General features: G+C 43.3%; 1 protein-coding gene across 1 annotated transcript in view; it reads left to right on the plus strand.

The window, feature by feature from the left end:
* LOC144506053 (cilia- and flagella-associated protein 47) overlaps positions 1-24,080 on the plus strand; it is a 384,789-nt gene that overhangs the window by 165,122 nt on the left and 195,587 nt on the right. The window contains exons 20-22 of the mRNA XM_078231872.1: positions 4,578-4,777; positions 13,394-13,537; positions 23,429-23,602. Coding sequence (XP_078087998.1) covers positions 4,578-4,777; positions 13,394-13,537; positions 23,429-23,602 — 518 coding nt within the window. The remainder of the gene's footprint in view (positions 1-4,577; positions 4,778-13,393; positions 13,538-23,428; positions 23,603-24,080) is intronic.

Here is a 24,080-nt window from a genome sequence, read left to right on the forward strand (position 1 = left end):
TACCAGGTCAAACCTCCTCTAAGGTTCCCGGCTGGCCGAGACATGAACTCATATCTTTCTCTCTTTTCTCTGCTTTCTTCCCTCATGCCATCTCCAGGCGCATCTTGTCCATAAGACCAACCTCAACCACTCTTGACCCTCCTCCTCCTCCTCTTCCAGATCACAAACCTAAGAGGGTGCTGACAACCAAGAACTTCCATTGTATGTATGCATGATCATACTTGGCAAAGTACTGCGGTGGATTGCCATTGCCTTCTGCAGTATGGCTGACCAGGAAACTCTCCTGCTTTACTGTCTGCCATCAGGCATATCAGAAGGATTTTACAGGCTGGTAATCAACCTGCTTGGCCACATCGTGAACCTACCTTTCAGATCCATCAAGTCCTGAAGTGAGACTTGAACCACCAGCTTCTGGCCCAGAGGGAGGGATGTTATCACTGCGCCCCAAGATCATCTTTCCATTGACCCTATTCTGCTAACCTTCCAACTTCACTTCCTGGTCCCCATGTTTGCTAATATTGTGAACAGTTCTCTCTTTTAAATCGCTATCTTTCTCTCGCTCCCCCACTTTAAATCTGCCATGGACACCCCTCTCCTCAAAAAACCAACACAACCTCACTGCCCTTGAAAACTACTGCCCCATCTCAAGCATCTCTTTCCTCCCCTAAGTCCTTGAACATGTTGCTTCCTCCCAAATCTGTGCCCATCTTTCCTGGAACTCCATGTTTGAACCTTGCCAGTTCGGTTTCCACCCTTGGCACAGAACAGAAACAGCTCTTATCCAAGTTACAAACGACAAGTTACAAACGGCACGGTAGCACAGTGGTTAGCACAGCTGCTTCACAGCTCCAGAGACCTGGGTTCGATTCCCGGCTTGGGTCACTGTCTGTGTGGAGTTTGCACATTCTCCTCTTGTCTGCGTGGGTTTCCTCCGGGTGCTCCGGTTTCCTCCCACAGTCCAAAAGATGTGCGGGTTAGGTTGATTGGCTGTGCTAAAATTGCCCCTTAGTGTCTTGAGATGGGTAGGTTAGAGGGATTAGCGGGTAAATATGTAGGGATATGGGGGTAGGGCCTGGGTGGGATTGTGGTCGGTGTAGACTCGATGGGCCGAATGGCCTCTTTCTACACTGTAGGGTTTCTATGACTCTATGATCCTGCATGACAAAGGTAAACCTTTCCTCTTCATCCTGCCAAACCTGTTTGTAGTCTCTTTATGGTTAACCATACCATCTTCCTTCAATGTCTCTCTACCATCATCCCGCTGGTTAGGACTGCTCTCATTTAGCGTCACAAAAGTATCACTTTCATTTGTATCTCTTCCCACTCCTGCACCCCTAATGTCCCCCAAGAATCTATTCTTGGCCCCTTTTATTTCTTGTCTACATGCTGCCCCATGCGACATTATCTGAAAGCACACATACGCTGATGACACTCTGCTCTATCTTATCAACACCTATCTAGAGTGCTCCACTGTTGCTGGATATCTGCACTTATCTAATTCTGGTCTTCTGAGAATTCCCAATTTTAATTGCTCCACAATTGGTGGCCATATCAGCAGCATCAGCTCTGAAATTTCCTATCGATACTCTCCGCCACTCTTTCCTCCTTTTAGAGTCTCCTTAAAACCTAACGTTTTGACCCAGTTATCAGTCCATGATCTAAAATCTCCTATGTGGCTCAGTGTCAGTTGTTTGTTTCATAATGCTGCTGTGAAGCGCCTTCAGATGTTTCATATTATGTTAACTGTACTAACATGTTGAGGCTGTATGAGGTTCTGGTCAGATCCCATTTAGAGTATTGTGAGCAGTTTTGGGCCCCTTACCGAAGGAAGGATGTGCTGGTTTTAGAAAGGGTCCAGGGGAAGTTCGCAAGAATGATCCCTGGAATGAAGAGCTTGTCATATGAGGAATGGTTGAGGACTCTGGGTCTGTACTCGTTGGAGTTTAGAAGGATGAGGGGGGAGCTTATTGAAACTTACAGGATATTGCAAGGTCAGGATCGACTGGACGTGGAGAGGATGTTTCCACTAGTAGGAAAAACCAGAACCAGAGGGCGCAACCTCAGGCTAAAGGGATGATCCTTTAAAACAGAGATGAGGAGAAATTTCTTAAGCCAGAGAGTAGTGAATCTATGAAACCCTTTGCCGCAGAAGGCTGTGGAGGCCAGGTCATTGAGTGTCTTTAAGACAGAGGTGGATAGGTTCTTGATTAATTAGGGGAGAATGGGGATGAGAAAAATATCAGCCATGATTGAATGGCGGAGCAGACCCGATGGGCCGAATGGTCTAATTCTGCTCCTGTATCTTATGGTCTTATAAATGTAGGTGGTTGTGACATTTTGATAAGTTAATGCTACTGATGCCAGAATTGCTATGATGCTTTTGTCCTAATTTCCTTAAGGAAGAATCTGAAGTAATTGGATTGCTGGAGGATGACAGTGCAATACCCTGCCGCCATCAGTCCCATCTGTACGTTGCAAGTACAAAATCTCAAAATTGTTACAGCAGATCACATATTTCTGGAAGAATTCTAATCCAGAGGACTGTAGGGATCTTAAGGCAGCAACTTCAATTCCTTGTTAGAGCTGAAGGGGCTGTGCAAAATGCTTGCAAGTGTGTATTCTGCACAATAGCAATTTGTTCTATTCACACTAAGATAAAGCAAAATGCTGCAGATGCAGGGCTGACTCAAAACATTGGCGGCTCTATTCCCTCTCTGCAGATGCTGTCAGAGCTGCTGAGTGTCTTCAGATTTTTCTGTTTTTGTGTTCTATTCACACATTTCTTGCTATCTGAAAACACTTCAGACATGGACTTCTTGGGAAATTGGCCCCAGCTACTGAAAAGTCCCTTGTTCGCAGTGATTCAGTTATCTGATGGTGCAGAGAAATGTTTGTTTTGAGATTTTGGTATTTAGAAATATACGAATAAAAATGTTATAAATACGTTTATTTTGTAAATGTAACAAAATAGAACAACAATGTTTCTCATTATATCTTATTTTTGTGGCTTTTAAAACCTTGCCTGAATGGATTGATGAGTACCACAATAGTATAATTTTTAAAATAGCTATCTTGAACAGTTGCAATGGACCAGGATTAGATTTTGCTTGCATGGCAATCATTGGTTTAATTTAAAATTGTTGCGGGACCAAAAAGCTAATTTTCACCGGGCAGTAAATGTATTACTTGTGCTCTGCATTGCTAATTTGTAGAAAATGTTTGCTTCTTTGCAACACTGTTTTCTTTTGCTTATATAGTAAGTCAAGCAGTTTGAATATTAACTTCCTCTGGATGGGTTGCAGTTACAATGTTTACTAGTGATTTTGAATCAACACTATGAGATACCATTGTGGAAAACATGGAGTCGATCACACAACACTAATTCAGTGCATCCTTGACACTGAATAACCTATCAATTTTAAAGGCTTTAGAGTTATTTTTAAGCAGAAAGCAAGGCAATTTTCTATAAATTTGTTCCGTCTATGTCCTCTATATTGGATACGTGACCTGTGAAATAATTTAGAATGTTTTGTATTTGTATGAAGGTGACAGTCAGTTTATTTTCAATATTTTTTAATGCATGTTCATTGTATACATGGAATGCACTGCCTGAAAAGGTGGCGGAAGTGAAATCAATTTTAAAAAAGGAATTGGATATAGATCAAAACAGGAAAATGTAATAAACATTGAGAAGCATAAAGGCAAAATACTGCGGATGCTGGAATCTGAAACAAAACAGCAAATGCTGGAGAAACTCAGCAGGCCTGATAGCATCTGTGGTGAGAGAATAGAACCAACGTTTTGAGTCTGGATGAACCTTTAAGGGTCATCCTGACTTGAAAGGTTGGCTCTATTTTCTATCTGAACGACTTTGTAATGTTTTGCTAGATTGGAAGTGTTTTGTTTTGTCAGAAGTTGCTGCTGTTATTCCAGAGGTTAAAATATTTTCCAATGCACAGCAGCTCTTCCGAGCAGGAATACCAATACATAACACCTTAAGAGTTAAATTTAAAACTGTTTTGGTGCAGTGCAACATGTAACATTGGGTTTTCTTTGCTATTAGTTATGTCTGCATTATTCTCAGGCAAGTGGCAGTTAATTTAAGAAAATGGAATGCAGGAAGAAATAAAATGTTAAATGTGAAACAAAAGATGTAAGATGAAATTTGCGATACAATGGAATTTGTGGGAATCTCTGTAATGCAAGGTGGCACAGTGGTTAGCACTGTTTCACAGCGCCAGGAGCCCGGGTTCGTTTACTGTCTTGAGTCACTGTCTGTGTGGAGTCTGCACGTTCTCCCCGTGTCTGTGTGGGTTCCTTCCGGATGCTCCTGTTTCCCCCCACAGTCCGAAAGATGTACTGATTAAATGCATTGGCCATGCTAAATTCTCCCCCAGTGTACCTGAACAGGTGCCGGAATGTGGCGACTCTGGGATTTTCACAGTAACTTCATTGCAGTGTTAATGTAAGCCTACTTGTGACACTAATTCGTAAACTTAAACTTATTTTAGTATTCTGATATTCAGTAGATTTGGACTGTGGAAAATTGATATTACCACTTTTTTCAATAAATCTAGCTAAGGAAGATTCAGCCATCATGCCAATGAAATTTCATGCAAACGGGCCAGGTCGATACACTTGTCAGATCCTGCTGAGGTCCTCATGTGATATCCGCTTGTACACCATTACATGCGTGGTGAATGCTGAGGACAACTTTGAGATTGAATTGGAAATCGCTGCTTCCACCCACCAATCTCTCATTAAAAATATTCCTGTGGTAAGTGCTGAAAGATTCAACCTCATTCAAATGCGGAAACTAATAAGTTCATTCTCCAACAGCAATTAAGTTCAAACTTACAGTTCTTGTAATAGAAGTTTGCTATTTCGGCTCATTATCTCCTAATCAAGTAATAGTTTAATTTGACCATAGTGGAAATAAGCAAACTATATTGTGGGCTTTTGGAAGATGGTTCTTTTCAAACAGACAAAAATGCAATGTCAATTAAATGTTTGATGCAGAAATAAGTTCTATTATAATTACATAAATAATATTTTTAACTCATTGCAAGTGTACACCTAAGTATGAATTTCTTGAATGCACATTGCTCGACAATAATCTTTTCATTTCTTGCTTTCTTGCATGGCTCTAATTAGCTACTACAAAGTTCCACTCCTTGCCTGTGGAAATATTTTATTTTTTTATTTCATTTCTACATGATTCATTCAATGTTTTTGAAATTAAGATGAGGCCTAAGAACACTCTAGTATAGGTTAAGAACCGTGTTGACTGAATAGAAGCAGCTTGAAATTCGTCCTGTTAATTTCCCAACTTGCACTTTCACCCTTTGGGTAAAAATTTCAACATCAGGATTTTTGCACATTGTAACTGCTCAAACTTACGGGAAAAAGAATGAAAGCTTGCGGTTATGGAGGCAAGATTTTCAACCCCCCCCCTCCGCGGCATGTTTTCCCACGGCAGAAGTGACTCGCCGTTGGCTGGCAGTCGGCCAGGATCTTACGACCCTGCCAAAGTCTATGGCATTTTGCATGGCTCACCTGTCTCACCGCCAGGAACCTGCCATGGGGTGGGAGGTCATCTTTGATAGGACCGGAAGACCCCGCCTGCACCTCCTGAATACAGCAATGTTTTGCTGACTGCAAAATGCTGCACTGGTGCCCTGTTCATCCATGGAAGGACCCAGGGGTGCAGAAATTGAGTGCTGCTGTCAACTTCAGGCCCACTGGCAAGGGGAAGCCTCCAAACCCATGTGGTGTCAGGTCTTTTCGGAGCATGTAGTAATATTACAGACCAAATCTCTGGACAATCACAGCCTTGCCCTACACTTCTTCACTCGAAGTAACCAAACCCGGGCTCCTGGCGCTGTGAGACAACAGTGCTAACCACTGTGCCACCTTGCATTACAGAGTTGTGGAAAGGAGACTCATGGATGATAGACCCTCAGTGTTGCCAGTTATCTCCACAGTCTTGGACTCTGTCCCTCAGCCTCCTGTTGATGCTCATGCTCCTCTTGATGCTCATGCTCCTCTGGCCGTACACACGTAGTACCTCCTACTGGAGCTGCGCGTGCGGATACCTTTTCCCTCCTTCGCCTCCTTGGAATGAGGCATTGTGTAAAAGCTCCCTGGATCACTGGATCCATTCTCAATTTTGGCTCCTCTCTGAAGAGAGATATTGAGGACTAGAACAGTTAAAAGTGTGCTGTGTACAAAGGTGTGAATGAGAGAGCTGTGAGAGAAGTTGGGCAGCTAGGCTTTGGCACTTTAAATTGCATCATTCTCCACGTAGAGGTTAGAGGTTCTCACCGAACATGTTATGTTCAGTGAGAACTTGCGAATTACATCATTGAGCCAATGTGTCTCTGAACTCCACACATTGACTCGGCGTAACTATGGGAGCTTCTCTTTGCTCATGGTGAATGAATGGAATTTATGTCACAGGAGGGTCCATGGTCCAGCAGCATGGTGCTGTCCATGAAGACCAGCTTGGCGTGGAGATGGAGGGCAGGAACCGGTCTGCTCAGCAGGCTTGTGTACAGTGCATCTGGAGCAGCACAGCACTATAACAGGTAGACTTCGCACGTTGTACTCACCTTGAAGTTGCCGACGAACTGAAAACCATCTTGTGCATGCCTCTCTTCATCATTCGGATTTGACGTCGATGTAATCTGGTAAGATTGGAAGGCCTGACGGTGGACAGCTGTTTTAATGAGCATTCATGAGACGCAAATGAATGCAGATAGTGTTTGTGCCACCAAACAGCAGGAAGACCAATCCACCATTAACCCGCCATTGGGAAAATTGCAGTATGATTTTACGCTGACAGGTTTCTGATATTTTAGCTCTCACCAGATTTTCTGCGCCTTCCTGCCCCAGATGTCAAGATGTTGCTGTTGTACAAGGAGTTTGGTGAGCGGACAAGGGGGATGCTGAGCCATTTTGAAGGAGGATTTTCTAACCATATTTGGTGTACTAATCCAATAGATGTCTGACTCCCGAAGACATTGTTTTATTTACATACATTAATTTTAATGGAAAACACTTAACATAATACATATAAGTATGTAGGTATGCTTAAAAAGTATAGTCAGTCAATACAATGCTGGTGTTATTTCCATAGGGTGAAATACAGCCTTTTCACCCATGTTACGTACCATTTTATTGATAATCAATAAGCTGTAACCAAGGAGGTAACATGTACACATGTTGAAAGACAGTAAGAAGTTTAACAACACCAGGTTAAAGTCCAACAGGTTTATTTGGTAGCAAAAGCCACACAAGCTTTCGAGGCTCTGAGCCCCTTCTTCAGGTGAGTGGGAATTCTGTTCACAAACAGAACTTATAAAGACAGACTCAATTTACATGAATAATGGTTGGAATGCGAATACTTACAACTAATCCAGTCTTTAAGAAACAAAACAATGGGAGTGGAGAGAGCATCAAGACAGGCTAAAAAGATGTGTATTGTCTCCAGACAAGACAGCTGTCTGGAGACAATACACATCTTTTTAGCCTGTCTTGATGCTCTCTCCACTCCCATTGTTTTGTTTCTTAAAGACTGGATTAGTTGTAAGTATTCGCATTCCAACCATTATTCATGTAAATTGAGTCTGTGTCTTTATAAGTTCTGTTTGTGAACAGAATTCCCACTCACCTGAAGAAGGGGCTCAGAGCCTCGAAAGCTTGTGTGGCTTTTGCTACCAAATAAACCTGTTGGACTTTAACCTGGTGTTGTTAAACTTCTTACTGTGTTTACCCCAGTCCAACGCCGGCATCTCCACAACATGTTGAAAGCACAGACATGGATAATGACTAATGAATTGGACAAAATTGTACTTTTAAAAAAAAATAAAAAATACCTATTTATGGCAATCATTGTCCAGGAAAACCAATTACCAAAGTTGGTTAATTGGTTAATTATGTGTTCTACTGAAAGTTATCTGAGAGAGAAGCATTAACAGGAATCAATGGCAATTAAGCAAGATTAAGAACTACTAAATGAATTGCGTTTCCATAGTGCTGGAATTCAGTATTTCACCCATTTTACAGACCAATTCAGCTGATAATGAATAAACTGTTATCAAGGAAGTGAAGTGCACACAACCATCAAAAGCACAGACATACTTCTATATATCTTATCATTTTGCCAACAAATGTATATAAAGTACATATAATTATGCCAAACGAAAAATAATTGAAATCAGATGCCCGGCGATGGGGGTCTATTATTCACTTTTTAAAATTTACGATGAACCGTATTTGGATTCTCTATCAGCTGCATGTGGACGAATGTACTAAACAACATTTGGCATTTTGGATGAATGTTGCTTCTGAAGAAAGCTTGTAACATTGATAAAACCAGATGGTCAACCAAATACTAATTGTGTTATTCTTTACATTTGTCAGACTGATTTGTGAGAAATTGCACCAAATCACATTGACAGGCAGGATTATTGCGAGTTGTCACATACACTCTGCATATTCAGGGAGTGGAAACATTTTTATTGACAAAATTGAGGGAGTCCACCCAGATTTTGCAAAGTCCTTTATTGGACCTGAACCTTGGGACAACCATGAAACTTGGTTGAAGTTGAAGTTTATTTATTAGTGTCACAAGTAGGCTTACATTAACACTGCAATGAAATTACTGTGAAAATCCCCTCGTCGCCACACTCCGATGCCTGTCCGGCTACACTGAGGGAGAATTTAGCATGGCCAATGCACCTAACCAGCACGTCTCTTTGGACTGTGGGAGGAAACTGGAGCACCTGGAGGAAACCCATGCAGTCACCGGGAGAACGTGCAGACTTCGCACATACAGTGACCCAAGACAGAAATTGAACCTGTGAGACAGCAGTGCTAACCACTATGCCATCATGCCGCCCAATCTCCGTGTCCTCTTGCCATGTTGCCAAAGGGGATGAATTTCCCAATTCTTCTGAAAAGTGTATTAATCGCCTGGTAAAAATAATGGTTTGGATAAGGATGATTGTCAATAAGAAAGTAGAACATCTTTAAAAAATAATGTTCAACAAGCTGCACATGTACACCTACAAAATCAACAAGTCCAGACTAAAAATTTGATACTAGATAGATTAAGAAGCAAATTAAAAAGTGGAGTGAAGATGAAAAACAATATCCACAAATCATACTGGGAGAAAGGAGAAGGGACTCATTGGATGAATCTAGAAAAATACAAAGCAGGTCAGAAGGTGACCAGAGGAGATTTTTAAGAGATCTAGGAAAAAGCATTACAGTAGAGGTAGAACTTACCAATTAAAAATTCTCTCAGCCATACAGAAAGGAACAGAGGACATTAAAGTATGTATATGGTGTAAAACTGAGAATAAGCACAAAAGATTCAACATTCTGAATGCCAACTTCTTCAAAGTGATCATGAGGGAATGAAAATATCCTGTCCACAAAGCAGTACCAAGGAAAAATTCAGAAATTTGATATAACCGTGTTTAAACTGTGTCAGCGGCACAGTGGTTAGCACTGCTGCATCATAGCTCCAGGGACCCGGATTCGATTCCCGGCTTGGGTCACTGTCTGTGTGGAGTTCTCCCTGTGTTGGCATAGGTTCCCTCCGGGTGTTCCGGTTTCCTCCCACAGTATGAAAGATGTGCTGGTTAGGTGCATTGACCCGAACAGGCGCTGGATTGTGGCGACTAGGGGAATTTCACAGTAACTTCTTGCAGTGTTAATGTAAGCCTTACTTGTGACTAATAAATAAACTTTAACTTTACTTTAAATGTCTAGCCGTATGTGGAGAATCAAATAGAAAGCGGCCATTCAGTCACCATGTCTGTACTGGCTCTTTGAAAGAGCCATTTAATTGGTCCCAGTCCCTTTGTCCTTCTCCATAGCTTGCAAGTTTCTCTTTTATGGTATATATTAGAAGATGGTGACAAAACAAACAGGGGCATGTAATGGCCGATATTTGTCTTCAGTTCCATCTAAAATAATGAAATTGACTATCAGCAATAAATGTAGGATTATTTGTGTGCCACAGTTCGGGTAACAGTAACCAACACTGTTTTAGGGATAGCTACTGCCTGACCAAGTGACTGTCCAAATCAATTGGTAAACCCTACAGTGTTGAGCACTGTACCTGGTAAAAGGCGTTTGATAAAGCTCCATGCAGTATGAAATTTCAGGACCAAAATACCTCTGGAAATCAGAAATTAAATAGAAGAAAATGTTGGAAATGTTCAGCAGGTCAAATAGCATCTGGTGAGAGAGATACGGAGTTCATGTTTCAGGTCAGTGGCCTCTTCGATGCTACGTCATCAATATGAAACATTGGGCCCATTTTTACTATCAAGTTGCACCTGCGAAAGTTGGGCGTGAGGCGAGTAGTGCGATCCGTGCCTGCCTCCGCGCCGGTTCCCCCTTTACCAAGGCCCGAAAATGGCCATGATCGGGATCGCGCCTGAAACGGGCATGACATTTGCATGCATTTAAACTGACTTAATGGGCTGCATGCCCAACTTTACTGGCACTTCCCTCTTTACCACCACGTTCGCCCATCCGGAATTGGCGTGAAACACACATGTCCATATAAGTCCGATTTGGGCGCTCCATCAATGAGGGTTAATGAGGAGGTAAGTGCCTAGCCTCCCACGGCTGTCTGTTTGAGATTGGTGGGGGGGGGGGTGGTGGAGAAGAGGGTCCGCTGCCACTCTGCTTGTGACCAGTGTGGGGGGAAGGGGGAGTCCACTGCCTGTCTGCCTGTGATCAGTGGGGGGGAAGGGGGCCTGCTGCCACTCTGCCTGTGATCAGTGGGAGGGAAGGGGGGGAGGGACCCGCGATCGGTCTGGGTGGCAGGGGGATTGGGGCGATAAGGGGGTCAGTAATGTTGTGGGGGTTGGGCAATTATCTGGCCCAGGAGGGACGTGGCAGGGGAGCAGCATTCTATCATTTTTTTTCTGCGCATGCGCAGTTGGAGGCTCCGATCGGAGCTGCAGGGTTTTGGGTGCGTTAACCCCCACCCACAGGTTTGTGCAGTGTGATTCAGACTGGCTGATATTTTTTTCAGGCAGTGTGCATATGGGGGCGCCTCAGAATGGGTCTAAAAGTCAGATCTGAAACACTCCCAGCTTCAAGTCCGCACAGCACTTAGAATCGAAAGGGTAAAATAGGGCCCATTAATTCAGTTTCTCTCTCCCCGAATCCTACCTGAATTGCCGAGTATTTTCTTGCTATTTTTATGTTATATGTGAGCTGTCAGGATGTGGGTGAAGTACTGAATGTGGAGCCACTGGAGATGTTCCGATGCAGACATTTTCAATCTACACCTATTCAATTTCTGAAAGTTTTCTTTTGAACTGCTCATCAGAGGCTGTCTAGTTTTGTATCATCAGATGGGGGGGGGGGGGGTAGGAGAAATAACCTTGATAAAGTGTTTAACACAGTTTTTTTTGCAGATGATTCATTGCACCAGCTGATAGAGCATACCCCATCAAAATGCATCTCCAGGATGCCAGAAGGGTTACTCTGGCAAGCAAAGATACCTTCCTTCAATGGAAGCAGTTTGTCATTATCTCTTGTTCAAGCTTGTAATGATCAAAACTGTCTCAACAATCATGATAAATGAGAATTCTCAAAATTACCCACTGATAACTAATTTAATTTTTCTACACTTAACTTGGCTAGAAGGTATAGCCATGTGTTATAAAAAGGATTATTTTCAGAATACCATACTTTATGAAGTACTTGCAATTACATTTGAAAGTTTCAATGATCACATTATATTTGCAAAATTCTATTTTATACTGTGTCAGGGTCTCAGTTAAAATAATTTTGCTGATGTTAAAAGATGCAGGGAAAGTTAATGGACCAAAATGAATTAGTTCAACAGATAAGTAGATTAGGTAGGATTGTTTGGGGTAAAATTAATTTATCCAGTTCCATTACATGCTTTAGTTTTAAATGGAAATTCTTTAAACAGTATAATTTCTTCAGTCATTTGTCAAGGCTTTCCTATGGAGTCTGGCACAGTGAAGAAGATGTGGCTAGCATGATGACCATTCATCAAAAAGACTTTGGCTGGGATTCCCTGACCTTATCCGCAGTTGGGATTCTCTGATCCCGCTGCTATGAATTGAGGAGACTTGGCCGACCGCCAAATTTTCTGTTCTCGCTGGCAGTGGTGGTGGGGCACACGACATCAGAGAATTCCAGCTCTTTTATTGCAGAAGTTCACTGGCTGGGTGGCGTGTGCAAGGGCACGATCTAAACATGCTGACTCCTCTTTCAGTTCTGCTCCGGTTGCCCCTCTAGGAAAATCTGAACACTGGACACCAGGACCCAATAGGAGACCCCTATATTGAGTGTTCAGGCAGTGCGGATAGCAGGAAATGTGGTCGCATGGCCTTAGTGTTTCACCCAATGAAACCAACCCGTTAGAAGTTGCAGACAGGCAGGGATACAGAAAATGTGTCCTCAATTTGCTTTTCACCTCTGGGCGGCATGGTGGCACAGTGGTTAGCACTGTTGCCTCACAGCTCCAGGGACCCGAGTTCAATTCCAGCCTCGGGTGATTGTCTGTGTGGAGTCTGCACGTTCTCCCTGAGTTGGCATGGGTTTCCTCCGGGTGCTCCGGTTTCCCCCTGCACTCCAAAGATGTGCGGGTTAGGTTGATTGGCCATGATAAATTGCCCCTTATTGTCAGGGGGATTAACAGAGTAAGTATGGGGATAGGCCTGGGTGGGATTGTTGTCAGTGCAGGCACAATGGGCTGAATGGCCTCCTTCTGCACTGTAGGGATTCTATAATTCTATGATTTTGCCCAGTCCAGATCTGGCAAAGGTCGGGTAGAGGGAAGTAGAAGAGCACAAGCCGTTATCTCCAACATTTTTGCAGAAATGCATGTATTGTTTTTATCTGTGTTTCAATATTTGACATTCTGAACATTAGTGTGTACATGGTGGCATTCAAGCATGGTTGACTTATCAAACTAGAGGTGAGGCTTTCCAGCTCCTCCCACCAGTGGGACCTTCCAGTCCCACTGAAGTCGATGGATGTTTGAGTGGCTTGCTGCATCCATTGCAGGGAAACGTGCTGCGGTAGGGCCGAAAGATCCTGGCCTACATTCAATGTCTGTCACCATATTTTTGCCATTTTGTAACTTTTTTTTATAAAAGGTCACATATTACACACTGCTTATTATCAATTCAAAATCGTTAATTTTCAGAGATTTGTTGGCAATAAAAGCACAAGAGTTGGTCTGTAATTAATCAAATGATGTGAGTGTAATATCCAGTATAATGTGGCTTTTGCACCTGCTGAATTGTTGTGTAGCAAACATTTCAAAATAGCAACTAAGTGAGAAGATTTCTAACAGACACTTTGTACATAACTTGTTTTTCAGTATAATGACACCCAAGAAGACTGGAAAATTAAAGCTATTCTGGAAGGGGAGGACTTCTTTGGCCCATCAATGATGTACATAGCGTCTTGTGAAACAGCAATGTACCCATTAATGTTCAAACCCAACTTTGAGTCTGTAACGATGGTAGGATGTTTGATTGCTTTTATATATTGTACTGTTGAATCCCTGATTAGCTGCGTAATGCAAAATTATTGATGGCAGGCCATTGCCATACCTCCCATAATTGTCTTCAGTGTTCTGTGTTTGAATTAATAATCGAGGGGAATCATTATAGGGGTTACTGCAGGTGATAGGAAGTAGACTGCTAATATATTTGAATATTTATGGACAGTATTCAGGGTTTATAACACTGAAATATGGACGACTGTTGACAAATGTGGAAGAAGTAACATCTGGTCAGCAGTTAAGGACGTAGATGTAATTTGACAGAAATATGTGAGATTTATTTTAATTGGTTTGCACTCATACAGCTGGAAATTGTCCTGGCAACCACATGAACTGAACTTGAGCATTGCTGAAAAAAGAGACATGCTGTCAAAGCTTTTTGCCTTTTTTTATTCTTTCATGGGATGTGGCTGTCAAGGCATAGGCCAGTGTTTAAAAGCAAATTACTGCGGATGCTGGAATCTGAAACCAAAAGAGAAATCGCTGGAAAACCTCAGCAGGTCTGGCAACATCTGTATGGAGAGAAGAGAGCTGATGTTTCAAGTCCAGATGACCCTTTGTCAAAGTTTTGACAAAGGGTCATCTGGACTCGAAACGTCAGCTCTTTTCTCTCCTTACAGGTGCTGCCAGACCTGCTGAGATTTTCCAGCATTTTCTCTTTTGGTTTCCGAGGCCAGTGTTTATTGCCCATCAATAATTGCCCCGAACTGAATGGCTTGACAGGCTATTTCAAAGGGCAGTTGACCAGATTGCAGTGGGTCTGGTGTGACTTGTTGGCCAGTTCAGATAAGGAAGGCAGATTTTTTCCTTTAAAGGACATTATGAACCAGATGGATTTTTGCAGATTTCGAGGATAATTTCACGATCACTATTACAGAGACTAGTTTTATATTCCAGATCTTATTATTTTAACTTTTTTAATTCCAATGGGGCACCAGGTGGTGGCATAGTGGTATTGTCACTGTAAAAGCAATCCAGAGACCCAGTGCAATGCTCTGGGGACTCAGGTTCAAATCCCACCACAGTAGATGGTGACATTTGAATCAAATAATTAAAAGTCTAACAAGACCATGAAACCTTCAGATTCATAATGATAAATGTATTTTGGGCGGCACGGTAGCACAGTGGTTAGCACTGCTGCTTCACAGCTCCAGGGACCTGGGTTCGATTCCCGGCTTGGGTCACTGTCTGTGTGGAGTTTGCACATTCTCCTCGTGTCTGCGTGGGTTTCCTCCAGGTGCTCTGGTTTCCTCCCACAGTCCAAAGATGTGCGGGTTAGGTTGATTGGCCAAGGTTAAAAATTGCCCCTTAGAGTTCTGAGATGCGGAGGTTAGAGGGATTAGCGAGTAAATATGTGGGGGTAGGGCCTGGGTGGGATTGTGGTCGGTGCAGATACGATGGGCCGAATGGCCTCCTTCTGCACTGTAGGGTTTCTATGAACAGCTGCCATGGTGGGATTTGAAGTTGTGTCATAGAATCAAAGAATCCCTACAGTGCAGAAGGAGGCCATAGTGCCCTTCAAGCCTGCACCGGGACCAATCCCACCCAGGCCCTATCCACTTAATCCCACATATTTACCCTGCTAATCTCCCTGACACTAAGGGGCGATTTTGCATGGCCAATCAATCTAACCCGCACATCTTTGGAGTGTGGAAGGAAACGGGAGCACCCAGAGGAAACCAATGCAGACACGGGAAACTCCACATAGTCACCTGAGGCTGGAATTGAACCCGGATCCCTGGCTCTGTGAGACAGCAGTGCTAACCACTGTGCCCTCGTGCTACCCTCAAAGCATTAGCTGGGCCCTGTGGATCAGTAGTCCAGTGATTTGCCAATATACCACCATCTCCCCATAGCACTTCTCATCTTGCACTTGTCATAACAGACATGAGAATGCCAAGTTTCAAAGGCAACAAGAAAAGGGTGCTGATTGGTTGGCAAGTCAACTCTGTTGAGTCATTGCATGGATGGTGTACCAGGGAACTATTGTTCCCAGGTTTTTGTTTAATTTTAAAAAGGTGCAAAGCCTGGACATGTTTCTTTTATCTGCAGTGGCTAAGTCCCTGCATATGAATATAGCAAGCATAAGTAAGCCATATTGCAAACTTGACTGATAATCTTAAATTGGGTTTTATTGTAATTCATAGCACACTTAGAATTATTCAGCAAGTGCTGTTTAATCATGAAATCGCCTCTAATGTTAGATATTGTGTCCGGAACTCTATCATCTCACCCGCCATGGAATTGGCGCAGGAATCTCCGTTGACCTCGGGTGCGACTTTCCAGTCTCGCCCAAGAGAGGCTGTAAAATCCCGCTCTGTGTTTGAGTTTTGGGCTGGTTGAGTAGGATCAGTGCTCTGCCTATTGTGACCAGTCAATGAAGTCTGCTGTTTGATATGATCTGCCTGTCATTGGGACTTGAGCAAATGGCCTAGGCCCCATTTACAAGATTGCTGATGTGGCCAATCTTTTGGTGCGGGGAGCAGTAGGAATCCTCGTCTGTATATTGACCAGTGAAGGTAGACTTGTGGTTGATAGTAGTAGAGAACGCATTGGTGAATTTTTCTACTAGCACATTGAGGAAAGAGAGTTTGTAGATTGTCCATTTCTAAGCCAAATTTGAACTTAGGGTGGAGTGCACTAAGGTATGTAAAGAAATTCTTACATGTGACTGAAGATCTAAATATAACAAACTTATCACCTACGTACTGGAAATGTGCAAGGGGGTAGAAGGTTAGGGGCTGGCGCAATGACAGATACATGGGCTGTGTGTTCCAATGATTGGTGGATCGTATCAAACAGCATGTCTCTTTGGCTGTTTGCACACGGCAGAGTACTAACTGTACTGTTAACTTACCTGGGTTTGTAAAGCTGAGAACATAATGTCTAATGTTAGATGTAATTCTGTGATTGAACAGCACCTGCTAAATAATCTCAAGTGCATTAAGCATTGCACTAATAACCAATTTAAGATTACATAGTTGGGCTCACAACGTAGTTCACTAATGATTGCTAGAAACTACATGTACTCATACGCAGGGAACTGTCTTTTGCAGGCAAAAGGGACATGTCCAGGCACTGCACCATTTTGCATGAAACAAAAGCATGGAGGACAATTGTTTCCTGGTGCATTCTCTATGGCAAAGCCTTGACCAATCACAGTTGACTTGCTGACCAATCAGTGTCCTGTTTTCATGCTTTTCATGAATTGTTGCTCCCTTTGAAATCTGGCACTGCATTCATCTGTTTTGATGAATACTAGGCAAAAATTATACACATGAATTGAGTTGGTTCTAGGAGAGTGGAAAAAGAAATCTGGACATTGCAACGTTCAGGACTGTTTTTTGTGGGTTTTATCATTGCACCACTTTGGCAAACAATGAGAAAAGTGTGGCAACACTACAGTGCTACTCCCAATTAATGTAATGCGGATGATCTTCATATTGCATGCTGATAGAACCTTATATGTGTGGAAGAGTGAGTATGCGACCTTTGCAATTTTCATGGTAGGCCCTAATTTCAATTATATTGGCAAGCAGGCAGTACAAAATCCATTCCCATTAAGCAGCTCGCAATTAGGAGAACTTTCCCATGTATATCCTTAACCCTGATTGTAACTTGGGCCAGGGTCAAAGCAGGTTGCAAACCATCCTGACTTTGGCAAGATGAGACATCTGAGATTTTATCTCCCTGGTCTCAAGTGCCCAGATCTTGTACCTGTCCAAAATCGATGGGTAGCAGCAGCTGGCTGGGGCTGAAATTCAATATTGGCAAGATTTGATTTGAATCATAGAATCATAGAAACCCTACAGTGCAGAAGGAGGCCATTCGGCCCATCGAGTCTGCACCGACCACAATCCCACCCAGGCCCTACCCCCACATATTTACCCGCTAATCCCTCTAATTTACACATCTCAGGACTCTAAGGGGCAATTTTTAACCTGGCCAATCAACCTAACCTGCACATCTTTGGACTGTGGGAGGAAACCGGAGCACCCGGAGAAAACCCACGCAGACACGAGGAGAATGTGCAAATTCCACACAGACAGTGACCCGAGCCGGGAATCAACCCAGGACCCTGGAGCTGTGAAGCAGCAGTGCTAACCACTGTGCTACCGTGCCGCCCCAATTTGATTTGATTTATTATTGTCACATGCATTAGCATACAATAAGAAGTACTGTTTCTTGTGCGCTATACAGACAAAGCATACCGTTCATAGAGAAGGAAACAAGAGATTGCAGAATGTAGTGTTACAGTCATAGCTGGGGTGCAGAGAAAGATCAACTTAATGCGAGGTAGGTCCATTCAAATGTCTGATGGCAGCAGGGAAGAAGCTATTCTTGAGTCAGTTGGTACGTGACCTCAGACTTTTGTATCTTTTCCCGACGGAAGAAGGTGGAAAAGAGAACGTCCGGTGTGGGTGGGGTCCTTAATTATGCTGGCTGCTTTGACGAGGCAGTGGGAAGTGTAGACAGAGTCAATGGATGCGAGGCTGGTTTGCGTGATGGATTGGGCTACATTAACAACCTTTTGTAGCTCCTTGTGGTTTGGGCAGAGCAGGAGTCATACCAAGCACAACCAGAAAGAATGCTTTCTATGGTGCATCTGTAAAAGTTGGTGAGAAGTCGTAGCTGACATGCCAAATTTCCTTAGTCTTCTGAGAAAGTAGAGGCTTTGGTGGGCTTTCTTAACTATAGTGTCGGCATGGGGGACCAGGACAGGTTGTTGGTGATCTGGACACCTAAAAACTTGAAGCTTTCGACCATTTCTACTTAATCCCCATTAATGTAGACAGGGGCATGTTCTCCACTACCCCTCCTGAAGTCGATGACAATCTCCTTCATTTTGTTGACATTGAGGGAGAGATTATTGTCGTTGCACCAATTCACCAGATTCTTCATCTCATTTCTGTACTCTGTCTCGTCATTGTTTGAGATCATCAGCAAACATGAAAATCGAGTTGGAGGGGAGTTTGGCCACACAGGTAAGTGGCTACTCAGATAAGTGAGTGGTTGGGTGTGGCTGCAAGAGGATTCCACTTTTGGAGAAGGGGGTTTGGGTGGGGAACAAGGAGTGGGGAGATCGAAAAGCCTTCCTTTTGGAGCTAAAGGAACACAAAGAAATTAAAACCGTTTCTCAGTTGGCCTGATGAGAAAGCCTGGGGTTCTGGTTAAAAAGAAATAACACTATGGCACCGCTAACATTGTCAGAGTCTAATCTACCTATTTGAAGAAGGACCCTGCGATTTCTGGCAAATGTCTCTGTTGTCTATCCAGCAGGTATAAGACCCTCAGCAGGCCTCAATGCAAATACTGTCGAGAAGGTAAAATAGAAATGTAAGAACAGAAGGAGGCCAATCAGCCCTTCAAGCCTGTTCAATGAGATTATTGCTGATCTGTAACTGAAATCCATTTACACCTCTTTGTTCCAGTGGGGCAGGCTGGGGAAGAATTTCAAGTTAATAATTTCATGCTTACATGGCCTAGATCTGATTATAGTTTTATAGCAGCAACTTTAATTGATACACAGCAACCTGATTGGCTCTTAACTGCCCTCTGAAATACCCTAGCAAGCTCCTCAAATTGTGAAGAAGGCAGGACATCACCACCTCATCGAGGACAATTTGAGATGGGCAATAAGTTGTCGCTTTACCAGGGATGCCCACATCATGTAAATTAATACTGAAATAATCATGATGATGTGCTCTCATTCTGGATTTCTTGAATCTCTGAATCAACGACACAATGGTGCTAAATTAAATGTTAAAATGTATTGCTAATGCCTCAGTGACAACGGCATTACCGTATGGTAAAACTTAAGCATCTTTCACATCCTCAAATTCCAAAGTGATTTACCGTCAATTAGTTACTTTTTGATTTCTCGTTCTCGATACTTTATCGGCAAATTTGGCTGAAAGCTTTGTAAATCCTAGCAACGCGAACAGTTATTCTATTTTAGATAATGGATACGGGATGACTGTTGACCAGGAGAATTCTGTCTGATTGAAGATTGAACCCGAGCTTATATTTTTATGCATAGCTCAGCTATTCACTGGAGAAGCCTGTTGAACCATCAGGGGATCTTATTTATTAAATATGAAGTATTCCTGGCCATTTATTTACAGTTTGTGCTTGAGTCTGTTGAGTTGTGATAGCAGTGTAATGCATACTGAGTATGTGAAACACTATCCATTTTGTACCAATAGACATGCAGTGCAATTTTCCCAAAATTGCACAGAGCGCTGAATCAGGCAAGAAAGGTTATGTGAAACTCATTGGCTTCACATACACCTTTTATCACCTGATGTAACAGCACTCTGTGCATTTTCGAAGTTCTGGCGAGGATCACACAACTGGCTTGAGGGGCGTGGCCTAAACATGACGGCAAAACCGGGATTCTGAGATCGGGGTGCTCTTTGGAAAGGGCACCCTGATCTCAATCGTAAATTCAAGGTCCCATCCCCCCCCAGGAGGTCCTGACCTCCCCTCCCCAGAAATTTGGACACCCTGCTAAGCAGCAGGGCAACCCTCCCCACCACAACACCAAAATCGGGGCAACCCCTCCAGCTCCTCGCAGCCATCTTCCCACCCTCCCCTCATGGACACTGGGGTTCTCCCCTCTCCCCACCCTCCCCAACCACACATAAGGGGAACCACGCCCAATGGAGGAGCGTAACCCCCTCCACCAGAGCCCCTTTAATACTGCCTCATTGGTGCTGTCATAGTGCCAGGTGACAATGCCCAGCTTTGTCCCTTAAACCCCGGGGCCTACGGCACCTCCACACTCCCAGCGTGCTCATCATGACTGGTTTTCGCTTTTGAAAGCCAGTCGTGATTCATGCCAGCATGACGTCAGGAGGGTGGGGATGGGGGAGAGGGAAGGATGCATTGTGGGTGGACACTACAGCATCAAGCCCAGTAATTACATGTAAATGTATTCAAACATATGGAAATCAGGTTCATTCCCAAGATATCAAACTGAGATCTCGCCGACGCAAACCCATTTCTGGCCATCACACAAATTGGTGGTCATCATGGGATTCGTGCCCCCGGCTAATGGGGCCACTAGGTTGTGGCTATGATTTATAAAATTTCAGATTTCAGACCAACATGATGTCAAGGTCATTTGTCTGCTTTTGGTTCACTGATTCTAGACACAGGGTCCTTAAAGGCCAGGAGTGGAACTGTTGGCCAGGATTTCTACTTTTGACGATGCCTAGAAATTCCTGCATGTGTGTGGATATCAAGTGAAGGCAGGTTCGGCTCTCTCTATGGTTGAACAGCCCAGCAAAGCTTTTCATTGAGGTTGAAGCATGATTGATGTCCTCTTTGATAAATGGTCACCAGTTTGCTAAAAAAAAACTCAAGCCCCAAAAAGAGGTCAGAAAAGAAAGACATGTGGCAAGAATAGTATTGTGCTCAGTTCTGGTCGTAACCAGGAAGGCATTCAAACCTCTGAGAAAGTTCAAGAGAGCCACAAGATCAATCCCTAGTTTTAGAGGACTGATTTGCATAGACAAGTTGAAGATGTTTGAGCATTCCCTCTGAAATGAGGTGACCACAGGTAATTTTAGACAATATATAAAATTTGTAAGTGGCATTGAAAACATTAATGCAGAATGCTACTTCAAACTAAATCATGGCAGTATGCCAAATTTTAAAGATGTCAAAGTTAAGCTGAAGGACTGAATCCAGGAAATGATTTTTTTTACACAGACTGATAAACTCATGGACTTCCTTATGGGTTGAGGCAGCAAAAGCCTCAGTATCTTTTAAGAAACAGTTGGACGTGGTTATGAGCCAACTGTTAGTTCTTGCTGGCTGGATGAGGAAATGTGGCCACAGTGATCTTTCTCATTAGTCAGAAAAGTCGTCACCAACCAATAATTAGTCCTTCTATTTTGTTATTCTTGGCATACTCCCAGTTCATTATGAATCATATTTACACCCTTCATGTTATTTGCAGTATGTAATGATAATTAAACTATGCTGAACTGCCTGTATCAAAATTTTATTAAGAACATAGAACATAGAACATTACAGCGCAGAACAGGCCCTTCGGCCCACGATGTTGCACCGACCAGTTAAAAAAAAACTGTGACCCTCCAACCTAAACCAATTTCTTTTCGTCCATGAACCTATCTACGGATCTCTTAAACGCCCCCAAACTAGGCGCATTTACAACTGATGCTGGCAGGGCATTCCAATCCCTCACCACCCTCTGGGTAAAGAACCTACCCCTGACATCAGTTCTATAACTACCCCCCCTCAATTTAAAGCCATGCCCCCTCGTGCTGGATTTCTCCATCAGAGGAAAAAGGCTATCACTATCCACCCTATCTAAACCTCTAATCATCTTATATGTTTCAATAAGATCCCCTCTTAGCCGCCGCCTTTCCAGCGAAAACAATCCCAAATCCCTCAGCCTCTCCTCATAGGATCTCCCCTCCATACCAGGCAACATCCTGGTAAACCTCCTCTGCACCCTCTCCAAAGCCTCCACATCCTTCCTGTAATGTGGGGACCAGAACTGCACACAGTACTCCAAGTGCGGCCGCACCAGAGTTGTGTACAGTTGCAACATAACGCTACGACTCCTAAATTCAATCCCCCTACCAATAAACGCCAAGACACCATATGCCTTCTTAACAACCTTATCTACTTGATTCCCAACTTTCAGGGATCTATGCACACATACACCTAGATCCCTCTGCTCCTCCACACTATTCAAAGTCCTCCCGTTAGCCCTATACTCAACACATCTGTTATTCCTACCAAAGTGAATTACCTCACACTTCTCCGCATTAAACTCCATCCGCCACCTCTCGGCCCAACTTTGCAACCTGTCTAAGTCTTCCTGCAAACTACGACACCCTTCCTCACTGTCTACCACACCACCGACTTTGATGTCATCAGCAAATTTGCTAATCCACCCAACTATACCCTCATCCAGATCATTAATAAATATTACAAACAGCAGTGGCCCCAAAACAGATCCCTGAGGTACACCACTTGTAACCGCACTCCATGATGAATATTTACTATCAACCACCACCCTCTGTTTCCTATCCGCTAGCCAATTCCTGATCCAATTTCCTAGATCACTCCCAATCCCATACATCTGCATTTTCTGCAGAAGCCTACCATGGTGAACCTTATCAAACGCCTTACTAAAATCCATATATACCACGTCCACTGCCTTGCCCCCATCCACCTCCTTGGTCACTTTCTCAAAAAACTCAATAAGGTTAGTAAGGCACGACCTACCTGCCACAAAACCATGCTGACTATCACCTATCAATTCATTACTCTCCAAATAACTATAAATCCTATCCCTTATAATTTTTTCCAACATCTTGCCGACAACAGAAGTGAGACTCACCGGTCTATAATTCCCGGGGAAGTCTCTGTTCCCCTTCTTAAACAATGGGACAACATTCGCTAACCTCCAATCTTCTGGTACTATACCAGAGGCCAACGACGACCTGAAGATCAGAGCCAGAGGCTCTGCAATCACTTCTCTTGCCTCCCAGAGAATCCTTGGATAAATCCCATCCGGACCAGGGGATTTATCTATTTTCAGACCCTCCAGAATATCCTGCACATCCTCCTTATCAACTGTAATACTGTCTATTCTACTCCCCTGCAACCCAGTGTCCTCCTCAGCTATATTCATGTCCCCTTGCGTGAACAATTTAAATTGAACTAAGAGATAACCGGCACACCCCAGAATATTTATTTGCTCACGGGACTTGAAAGGCATTAAAAAGGAGTGGCTTTTTGACAGTGTTGGAGATATCTTCTATTTTTAACACCAGCGTTTCTCTTGAACTTCCTCCTCATTCACAGGGTAAACTTGTCCTGGTGAATGAAACAGATGGTACGGAGCGTATCATCAACCTCAAAGGGATTGGCAAAAGGCCTGTGGCAGTGGATCATGTCATGATAGACTGCCAAGTAAGACAGATCACAAAGAAGGTCCTAATGGTTCCTAATTATACGCAAACCAGGTTAACATGTAAGGTAAGAGAGTTCAGACTTTATAATATTAGCTTGATTTCCTTGCCAAAATGAGCTAATATAAATTATGCTGTAATAAAATATCTGTTTCGGTTACATCCATTACATTTTCAAATCAAAGCTATGGAGCCATTTTAAGTCTGCCCCATTCAGCGTAAATGAATTGGGGAATCAAGTAGGCCTGATTCCTGTTCTGTTTTAGCCAATCTACCAATTTGATGTCACTGGCTTGATTGATAGATGAGGCTTGCGATTGTCTCTGGCAGAGCCACATCAATAAATCCCAGATCTATAACGGACTCCGTGGAATTTCAATCAACTCCCTGTGTGAAGTGCTGCCTATGGCTGTCCTACCAGGTAAACATATCAGGAAATCCATTGAGATCCGCAAAGCTTAATTTAAGCTAAGTGCTCTGTTGGACCTGACAAGGAGAATCTAGCCTCTGCTATCCTGCTCACTCCCATCTCCCAGCTGCAAACC

Source organism: Mustelus asterias, chromosome 17, assembly GCF_964213995.1.
Source record: "Mustelus asterias chromosome 17, sMusAst1.hap1.1, whole genome shotgun sequence".
In the NCBI taxonomy this organism is placed as follows: domain Eukaryota; kingdom Metazoa; phylum Chordata; class Chondrichthyes; order Carcharhiniformes; family Triakidae; genus Mustelus; species Mustelus asterias.